This window comes from Leptonychotes weddellii, chromosome 8 (assembly GCF_054177405.1).
Source record: "Leptonychotes weddellii isolate Sample4059 chromosome 8, ASM5417740v2, whole genome shotgun sequence".
NCBI lineage: Eukaryota > Metazoa > Chordata > Mammalia > Carnivora > Phocidae > Leptonychotes > Leptonychotes weddellii.
The window spans coordinates 55,858,669-55,869,951 of record NC_138376.1 but is presented as its reverse complement, the minus strand read 5'-3'; the positions used below and the strand labels follow the sequence as shown (position 1 = coordinate 55,869,951).

Here is an 11,283-nt window from a genome sequence, read left to right as displayed (position 1 = left end):
CTCCCTCTCATGCTCTCTGTCTCTCATTCTCTCTCTCGCAAATAAATAAAATCTCTAAATAAAAAAAATAATCTCTAACATGTGTGGAGACTATTTAAACCCCTAGATCAAGTGTCACATGTTCTACAAACTGAGCCAGCCAGGCGCCCCAATGTAGTTCTTGTTAGCTAGCCTTGAGACCAATTATGTAACTTTCAACTAAATGTCTAAATTACCAGCAAAGGGCGCCTGGGTGGCTCAGTTGGTTAAGCGACTGCCTTCGGCTCAGGTCATGATCCTGGAGTCCCTGGATCGACTCCCGCATTGGGCTCCCTGCTCGGCAGGGAGTCTGCTTCTCCCTCTGACCCTCCCCCTTCTCATGTGCTCTCTCTCATTCTCTCTCTCTCAAATAAATAAAATCTTAAAAAAAAATAAAATAAAAAAATAAATTACCAGCAAAACCTTAATTATCATATTGAAAAGTTCTGAGTAACAGTGTTAACGTGGGGAAAAACCATAAAACCTACAGGGTACCCCTGAGAATTTTTCAGGTATTTTGACTTAGAATGACATTTTTATTAACTGACAGAAACCAGGAAAGATAATCTATACTATGAAGACCTGTAACAAAACACAAATTTCATAAATCCCTGACAACCTTGATGTATGTTACAATGTTACTGGGTACTGGATATTGTAGTCTGTATATAATTTGCTTTAAATCTCTGGAGTACTTTTTTTAATGGTGAGAAGCTGGAGTTAAAGATTAAAAAAAAATGCAGGTTTCCCATACAGCTTTGCTCTAGTAAGAAATCAGGTCCAAAATTCATTTTCTCCTACATTAACTTATAGGTCTTTTTGTTCCTTTTGATCATATTGTATCATGAAACTATGACTCCTAGAAAATAAATTACTACTACTTACCATAATTTAAATAGTAATAATAAAACTACCTTTTAACTTTCCTGATGTAATACAATGTGTTTTCTTAAAGACTCTGCTTTATGTATAAGGAACAATACTAGGGGACCAGGTTTGAAAGAATAGATGAAAACAGACAGCTGGGGACACCAAGTTAAGTCATTATAAAATAAAAGGTACAAACTAAGTGCAGTGCTATAGGGAGATTAATCTATCAATAATGTGTACAATACATTAGAAAAAAGAAAAATGATGACTAAGAAGGCTGGTTAAGGAGATTATATTAAAATTTCAAATAGAAAATATGCATTTGAATTAGACTGGTGGCAGCAGAATTAACAAGTATGACAAGTATAATAAGGACTACAGAAAGTCCTTTAGGCTTTGTGGACAATGAACTAGTCCAAAAGCACAATGCCTCTTGGGTGGCAATTTATTCCAATCATCTAAGAGTCTTAATGCTGCAAAAGACATTTTTCTGCAGCTCCCAAAGCTTTTGGATCCTTCTTTCTCTCATTATCGTTCTTTAAAATACTCTTTTCATGCACTGAGCTGGCACGAAAATAAAATAGTAAAATACTGGTTTTCTAACTTAGTGAGAATAAGTATCTTTCTATGATGAATATGTCGCTACCTTAAACATTACATTATAAGTTTTTACCCATTGATTTTTATTGTAAGGAGCTGTTTATACTTGTCTATATTCTCTTAAAGCAATTTGAAATCTTGAAATAATTTTTAATATTCTATTAAGTTAAACATTTTAATTTAAAAATTTTTAAATATTATATATTAGCCTTCCCTATGGAATTTTGAATCTCATAATTGGTACAGTAAAAAGCTTAAGAATGTACTTACAATTACAGGCTCTATTAATAGCCGGAAGAGTGTTCCTACTCGTATACTTCGACAGTTTAAAATGACACTGTCAAAGGAACTTTGGCAGCTTAAAGATACAGGATCAACTAAAGTTTCTTGAGATGTCACTTTACGACGTTTTAGAGGTGTGTTGACAATAGAATTACCAAACTGAAAAAGAAAAATAAATTTTCACTTAATTAAGCAACTAACACAAGGCTGCAAACTAAGTACACATATGCAAAGAGGATGCAACATAAAAAAATGTAATTATCAAAACATAAAAGACTGATTTTACTTCAACAGGAGAATATTTATTGATTTCATACAATAGAAATCCTTCCTATTTTGTCCAGCTATACCTTATCTAGTCATTACATGATATTCCATTAATAGCACAGAATTGAGAAATGGTAATTTGGGAATCAGACTGCCTAGGTTCAAATCACAGCTATACCACCTTTTAATTATCTGATTTTTAAAATAATAACTCCTTTGATTTCCTAAACTGTAAAATACTGAGTATTCAAATGAACTAATGTATACAAGCAACTTAGCACAGTGCTTCATGCACAGTAAAATGTTAGATGAAAGTTAGCTAGTAATAGTGGTAGTGGTTATAATGCTTGGATTAAATCAGCAATTCTTTTTTTTTTTTTTTTTAAGATTTTATTTGAGAGAGAGGTGAGAGCGAAAGAGACCATAAGCAGAAAGGGGGTGGGGGGCAGAGGGAGAAGCAGACTCCCTGTTGAGCAGGAAGCCCGATGTGGCTTGATCCCAGCAGGATCATGACGCAAGCAGAAGGCAGACGCTTAGCTGACTGAGCCATCTAGGCATCCCTAAATCAGGAATTCTTTAGAAAACAGGTACTTAGGTGAATGGTTATTTACAAAAAGATTCTTCTTTATATATTTTAAAATGTTAAAGTACTTGATCTATTAAGATTTCAGCCACTTCCACATGCAAATTAATCATAATATATTATTTTGAGTATATAATTTAATTGTACTGAAGTTATGCTAAAAATTTTATTATTATCACAAGAATAAAACATGATCTTGACAGAAGGCAAGAAAAAAAAATCCACTGCATAGAGATAGGCACTATTTTCCCATTGTCCCTCTAGAGATATTTCTATGATGTATGGCATAAGAAAAAATATGTATTAAAACAAAACAGAGACACACACACACTACACACACACACACACCCTCCAAACTGCTTTTTCAGGCTTATTACAGATTAATCATGAATATTTTCCAAAATTATTAATAGAAACCTATTAAAGAGGTTTAAAGCCCTTTTTTTAGTTTCAGAATTATTTCTTCAAATGAAATGTTATTTAGTTCATTAATAAAATACATAATTTAAGAGCTGCTCCAGTTGAATCCAAAGTGGAGAGACTGAGTCTAGAAGTGGGTGGTCCACATCCTCCCAAGAAGCCTCTAAAAGAGCACTGAGGAACCCTTATTATTCAGTGTGCCAGTCTGAAAACTGTTCACCCACAAATTCCATCATATGGAAATTCATTATTTATTTCATTGAACCATCCTAGGCTGGATATATGAGTTCTTTCTGACCTTACCCCATGACACACTATTCTCCTCCAAGCATTTTTGCAGCTAAATCATGGTATTTTATATAACTACTGTCAAACTGCCCTCCAGCTTAGCTATACCAATTTACACACTCAACTTTCCATTTCTCCAAACACTAACCAAAATGAACACTATTACATACTTCAAAAATTTTCAACAATCTGACAGTTAACAAAATGTATTTTAATTTCATTTTCAATACTTCATTACCTTTTTAAAACTATTCATTTCCTTTACTCATTTTTCTATGGTTTGCTTCCATTTCTTGATTTTTAAGAAACAAAAATACATAAAGGACCAACTCACACTGTCACACAGTTCACTGTTTCTCCCCCACTCACATTTACCTATCAAATTCAGCTTATGGTGTTTTGGTACACTGTTCTGTACTTTCCATTTAATAAAATATATTCATCTCTTCATTTACTATTTTTGCTTGGCTGAAATGCTTGAAAAGGCATTACCAAATTATATTAAAAATAATCCATATTCTTCTAGCATCATTATAGTTACTTTGTTTTTCATTTGTTTTCCATCTTAACAACGAAGTATATGTTTCCATATTTTTATCTATACTGGTAACAATTCCTGACATGTATATGTAATTTTTTAACATACAAGTTTTTATTTTTTAAAAAAGTTCTTTTTCTAAAAATAAAAAAATATGCATAAATTTCTGTAACTTGGTATTCCCACCTACCAATACCATGTAGAAATCCTAAAAGTCATTTATACAGCTCTAATTCTTAGTCAATGGCTGCATAATAGTCTACAGTATGGATATACCATAATTTCTCCAGCCACTTCGTATTAATGAACAATGATTCTGTTTGCATTTGTTTGCCAATAATCATGTTTATACATACGGTCTTAGATACTCCCTCTCTGTAGGGAAAAGTTTGAGACTGAGTCTAGGGAATGAATATTTTGGTCATTTAGCACACATTAAAAAATTTTAATAGATGTTTTTACAACTGCTTTCCCAAAAGGCCATAACAACTTTCTTTTCCACCTGCAAATCAGAAAAGTACCCTTTCCCTTGGAGTCTAGCCAGCAGTCCATATTAATTGATTTTGTATTAATTTTTAAAGTGTTAAGTTCATCTGAATTTTCTCCCCTTTTTGTCTTTTTCTATCTTTAGATTACAAATTACAAACATTCCTTTCTAGATCCATTTATTGACATAATTTCTGTTATCGTTTGCCACCTGAATATTTTGAAATTTTTATATATTAAAATATAAAATAAAACATAGCAAACAATAGTATCATAGTATAATACATCCAAGTTAAAAATGACTTCTTCCTGTCCACTACATTATACAAATATTCATACTTATATTTCACTATAAAATTGATGTTGTTTCTTCTTGTTGAATTTTTCACATTTTAAGCTTTTAATTTAATAGAAATTTATTTCTGTATATGTTTTAATGTTCTTTTAAATAATCTTCCAATTGGTTATCTTAAGCCCCACTTAATGAATAATTTATCTTTTTCTCCTAATGACACTGCCAAATTTCCCTCTAAAAAAAGTATTTACATCCCAAAGGAGGGACTTAATCTGAATAAATGGCAATAAATATGAAAAGTACCTGGTCTTTCATTCTTGCTTTTCTTGGCAATGTAACTGTATTTAACTCTGAATCTGCTGGAATGCTTCTTAGTTCATGCTCTACTCTACAGATATTTTCATTTAGTGCTGCTTCTACTTTTCCAGTGGATGGTGCTGGGGAAGAACATGCTGAATCAGCAGGTTGAGGAGATATGCTTTCTCTTCTGTTAGTCCTGTCATTGTCATCATCATCATCATCACTGGACAAAATTACTATAAAGAAAATGTTAAATACTTCAGGTATTTCATTTCTGTCAGTTAAATATGTAAATATATTATACCAAAGCAGGAACTATACCAAATTTGCTTTGGATCTCTTCCAGAACTGAGATTAATAAAAATGAATGAAGATACAATCCATTCTGATGAAAAGTTAAATTTGGAGACAATTAAAAATGAAAAAAAGCATAAGAACTAGCTTTTTTTAAATAGAATATACAAATATGAAATTATTCTGTAGTCCATTACCATCACCCACACAGGAAATATACACAAGTTATAGCAAAATTTAAATGTTTATCATAGATCTATTTCAGGGTTCTAGAAAGTCTCAAGAATGAAGATAATCTGCATTCTAAATAGCATGCATTGTAAATGTGTGTGAAACTCCATGTGACCAAATAATTTTATTTCACATAGGAAATCACTAAAATCATAATTGGTCCTTGGGAGAATGTGGACCAGTGTTCACTGCTCAGTAAATTCTGTGGAGTAAGTGAATATGGGCATGAAAAGATATTATGAAGGGAATTTGCTCTTAGACCTTCTGCTCATTACTGGTCTTATCAAACCCATCTTTATATCATAATTCCCCAGAGCCACCCACAATGCACTTGAGTCAAACCCTAACTCCTTACTATGGTTTATAAATGTACATAATCTGGCCACTGCCTACTTCAACTTTCTTATACTACTCTATTATCCCCTCTTTCTGCTCTAGGCACACCATCCATTTATATTCTGTTCCTCAAACTCCACAGCTTGTTTTTGTCTGGATTGCAATTCCCCTAACACTTTGCATTTCTGTCATCAAATATTAGCTTTTTGATTGATTACCCAATCTAAAGTAAGCACACAGGTACTTGGCATATTCATAACAACTGTGATATAAATTTTCTGTTGTTTTTTGTTGTAGATGTTTACTTGCTCTCTCCTCACTACATAAAAACTATGAGAGAGCAGGATCATTGCCTTGTTCACTGCTATATTCTGAGTCTAAAACCGCCTGGTGAAGAAAAAGAATTCAAAAATCATGTGTTGAAGAACACATAAACTTGTAGAAGCAATTTTTTTTTAGAATCCCATATGTAAATGTTTAGTTAATATTTTTTGAGTAATACACATGCCCCAGAGAGGCATAATCCCAGCATCACTCCACTTGTCTTTTTTATTTTGCTGTCTAGTCTCAAGAGCAAATGCTTAACTGGATCTTTTTGGAACCATTTCATTAACAAAAAACCTAACAAGCCAGATTAGCAGGTCTAAGCAGATTTATACATATTTGAAAGTTAGGGTTTTTTAATTTACTATTTACCTCAGTTTCTCTTCTCTGTGAAATCTGGGTCTAAAATGGTACCTATTTCAAAGAACTGTCACAAGAACAAACGATTTAATATATAAAAGGTTTAGCACAGTGCCTGACATATATAAACTTTAAAAAAAAGTTCATGAACTACATAATTTATTTACAAAAAACATATAGAAACATATATATTAAAGAGGAAGCATACTGTTCCATTGATAATTTTATGATGCTTCAGGGACATTAAAACCTCTCTATCTACTATATAAAAAATTCATTTAAAAGCCCCAATCCTGCAACAGATAGAATCATACTACGTGGCTCTTGTTTTATTAACTTAAAATAAATGAGGGTTGTGCTCAATGACACCATAATTGCAAAGCAAGTGGGAAGTGTGCAAAGACACCATATACTTAAAAATCTTGTTCTCATAGCTAATTTCATTCTGTATATTCTATGTGATATATAAGATTCTGCATCAGGGTCTATGATGGACGAATTGTGTCCCCTCAAAATACATATGTTAAAGCTCTAAACCCCGTGACTATTTTTGGAGATACAACCGGTAAGAAGGTTAAATGAGGTTAATAAAGGTTAAATGAGGTCATAAAAGTGAGGTCTTAATCTAATAGGACTGGTGTCCTCATAAGAAGAAGAAATGCAGAGGTTTCTCTATGCAAGCATAGAAGAAAGGCCGTGTAAGGACACAGTGAGGAGGTGGCTGTCTACAAAATGATGGCACTTTGATCTTGGACTCCCAGTCTCCAGAACTGTGAGAAAACAAATTTCTGTTGTTTAAGCTACTCAGTCTATGGTATTCTGTTACGGAAAACCAAACACACTAATACAGGATCTTTGTACTTATATTCCATCTTGTTCCTATAGATATCAGCACATCCTTCTCTTTACTTCATTCTGGGCTCTCTTCAACAGTTGCTTTATCAAATGTGCCTATTCTGCCACCTATCTAAAATAGCACCCTTCCTCATCTTGACACCTAACAATTAGCACACTCTATTCCTTGGACCGTCCTTCACTTTTCTACACAGAATTTATCACCACTACTTGAGACACTGTACATTTTATTTACTATTTGACCACCCAGGACATAATAAAAGTTTCATGATAATAAACTACTTTAATAGGAATACAAATTTAAGAATGATTAAGTATATAAGGAAAACAGACTTTAGAACCAGAAAAACCTGTTTTATGAAAATCTAAACTCAAACAGTCCCTAAGTATACAATATTGAGAAGTTAAGCTCCTTAAGCCTAGGTTGCCTCATTTATAAAATGGGATGTATTCATGTCTACCTCACATGCAAAGCAAGGCACATAAGCATTCAATAAATGATATTTTTTATTACTAATAAAAAAGATTCTTAAAACCTATTTTTCCACGTATTTTAATGGGAAATACTTAGTCTTCATTTTTTTTTTCCTTTTTTGAGCAGGGGAGTGAATGAAATTTATGCTTTATGGTTTTAATTCATGGTTGATATGGTCCTAAGTCAAGCTCTGAATATTAAACCACTTAAGGCACCTCAAAACCACATAAATTTATTTTCTTTTTAACTTACCACCTTAGCCTTATTAACTTCTAGTTCTCTCATCCTAGAAATCTCCTCAGGATGGTAAGTTTCCTATATAACATTTGGCTCAGTAATAGTACCCAATAACTACCTAGTGAGAGTTTTCTTCATATCTAACCATTAAAATGTAAAAACCTCACCATTAGGAAAGATTCAAATGACATTAACAATATTTAATATTGTACTGGTATAACACTAAAATGTATCATAAAATACTCATCAAATACCAACACCATCATAATATAACAGAATGTTGGTTAGACACTCATCATACAGTAATCATTTTTTTAACTGAGTTCTTTTAAGATTTATTTATTTGAGAGAGAGAGAGAGAGCATGAGCAGAAGGGCAGAGGGAGAGGGAGAGAGTATCTCAAGCAGACTCTGAGCTGAGCGCAGAGCCTGATGTGGGGCTCAAGCTCATGACCCTGAGAGATCATAAACTGAGTTGAAACCAAGACTTGTAAGCTTGATCAACTAAGCCACCCAGACACCCCTGAGTTCTTTTTGAAAAATAAGCTAATGTACTGGTATGAGCTAAGGTTTTTACATTGACTCAAATTAAAATAGAACTTGACATATTTCCCAGGTTAAAAAATTTTTTTAAATTTTATCCCCTTTTATTTACCAGTTTTTAAAGTAATGATTTGGAACCTAAGCAACCTCCAAAGGTAATCAATGGAGAGCTTTTCTTCTTTTGGGGGTATATCATTATGAGCTAATTAATTTTAATATATTTGACATATTTCAATAAATAGGTATACGTTTTATGACCCAACCAGTCCCATTACTGGTCAGTAGGAGCCCTTTCTTTTTTAGCTCCTGTGTCCTTTTGACATGTCCATAGCCGTTTTTGACTGCTTCCATGCTTCCTGACATGAGTAGATGATCTAGATCTATTAAATATACTCCTGCTCTGGACTTGGAGTCAGCCATTTCTCTGAGAAGTTCTAGTTATTTTTACTTAGAAATGGTATTCAAAAAACACAAATATGGGAACTAGGATTGTTCACTTCTATTTAAGAGAATATATATAATAATCTCACACTATTATGTCCAATTCAAGCTTAAAATTATGGGATTTTTATTTCTCTGATTTTACTTTTGAACTCCCTTTCACTAACAATGAAAATCCTGGTTTCTGGAAACACTATATTGCTTATTGCTTTATCAATATATGTGGTTAAAAATAACAATACCAATATTATTAATAACAATATTACTAAGTACACTTAGGATTTCTTTGCAATTCTATTTAACCTTAAAATATATCACATTAGGAATGTATAGCCACAATATTATTTTAATTTAAATTCACTTGAAAGAATTCTCCTGTGTGTTCAAGCCACCGACTAGATACATAAATAGGTTCATTAGTTTCATCTTGGTTTTGGTTTTTTTTTTAAACTTCCAATTTAATTTTGTTTTATAATCATGTAAAACATTTACATGGTTCCAAAGTCAAATCTACAAAAAAAGAGTTTGTTTGGAAATATCTAACATCTATCCCTAATTCCTACATTGTTTCCTCCCTTCTAACCAACTACTTTTTAAAATTAGTTTTTGGTATATCTTTCCATTTAAAAAAATCCCTATATTCATTCTCCTGCCCTTCACAAATAAAGGGCAGCACATATTCACCCTGATCTGTACCTTGCTTTATTCATGTTATTAAAGATCTTAGAAATCATTCTACAGAATATGTACAGCTTTTACATCCTTTTACAGCTATGTGTACTATAGTTTATTCAACTACTTCCTGATTGTTTCCAGTCTTTGGCTATTTATTATAAACAGGACTGCATTTCATATACACACATATATGCACCTATGTCTAAAGGTAGGAAAAAGATTTAGGGGAAGAGTAAAAGTGGCAAGGGAACTAATTTTCACTGAGTCCTTTCTGTGTATCAAATACTTTATTTACTGGGCTTTGCTAGGCAGTTTAAATGTTATTTTATTTACTTCCTCAAAAACACTGTCAGGCAGAAAATAATCCATTTACAAATCAGAGAGATTAAATTAACTGAGCCAAAGCTAGAAAGTTGGGCATTAACTGGCATTTGACCTATGACTAGGGCCAAGGTCTGTGCTTTTCTTTTTTTAACTATTTAAGATGGACAGGATGAGAAGAAAGTCAGTTATTTTCCAACTACATGGACAGTTTTAATCATCTACCCAAAAAACATGTTACATAACTGACACAAGAGATACCTATTAAAACTACACTTCTCAAATATGCTCATGTTCACATTAAAAATATATGTAAAAAATATTGGATTGATATAAGTAATACTAAAGGGAGTAAAATACTTACTTGGATCATTTAGGTCTGACAGGCTTGTTTTCCTTTCTTTCAGGTTTGTGATTTTGGCTACTTTTGCCCTAGGTAAAATGACTTTCCCATTAGTCTGTAAATAATTCTGTCTACTATCATCACAATTCACAATAATATCAACTGGAATCTTTCCCACACTGTTGCCATAAAACTTCTTGGATGGTAATGCTGTGTTTTGTGCCTTCTGTCCTCCAGAATTCTGATGAATTGATGTTCTTAATAATGGTCCAGTAGATTCACTCAAAGTTATAGCTTGTCTGCAATTTCTTTGCAAATCCTTAGGAAAAAGAATACCACAACTTTGGCATTTGGTCTGATTTTCCTTTTCTTTTCCACATTTTGGACAATATCCACACTGTTTAGAAACCTTAAGTTCCAAAAGAATAAAAAAAAAAAAGACTTTGGCATTTTATTTCAACATCATGGAATAAAAAGTAAGATCTCAAAATTAAGTCTCTTACTCCCTCCCCATCATCATCACCAAGGCTACCACAAAATGCTAAATACTAAATACATCATGTTACTTGGGATTTAGCATCAGGATGCTGGAAGGAATTTTTGGACCCATCTAGTCCATGTATACTACTAAATGGCTACATAAAGATTTTCTATGGCATACAGAGCATAAATAATCTTAATGGAATAAATATCTAAATCTTCAATTTCCACATATCATTCCAAAACCTGACTTGATTATGCCTCTGATGGAAAATTATCTCCTGCCAGAACTGTTCTCATAGTTAAAAAAAAGCGCTCAACTTCCATTTGAAATATTACAACGGTATACTACCCTGGAGTATAAAAACCATGAAACCAAAGGATAATTTTAAATGTTGGAAAAAATAATCAATTCTAATTAT

At 32.5% G+C, this 11,283-nt stretch overlaps 1 protein-coding gene across 7 annotated transcripts in view; it reads right to left on the bottom strand.

Annotated features, from left to right (window-relative positions):
• The window catches only part of SENP6 (SUMO specific peptidase 6), a 116,505-nt gene that overhangs the window by 35,282 nt on the left and 69,940 nt on the right, over positions 1-11,283 (bottom strand). For 4 of the 7 annotated variants that reach the window (XM_081828559.1, XM_081828560.1, XM_081828561.1 and 1 more), the window contains 3 exons: positions 10,403-10,790; positions 4,951-5,183; positions 1,759-1,929 (listed from right to left, as the gene is read on the bottom strand). In XM_081828559.1, the coding sequence (XP_081684685.1) occupies positions 1,759-1,929; positions 4,951-5,183; positions 10,403-10,790 (792 nt within the window). The remainder of the gene's footprint in view (positions 1-1,758; positions 1,930-4,950; positions 5,184-10,402; positions 10,791-11,283) is intronic. The other 3 variants (XM_081828562.1, XM_081828563.1, XM_081828565.1) reach the window with 2 other exon arrangements.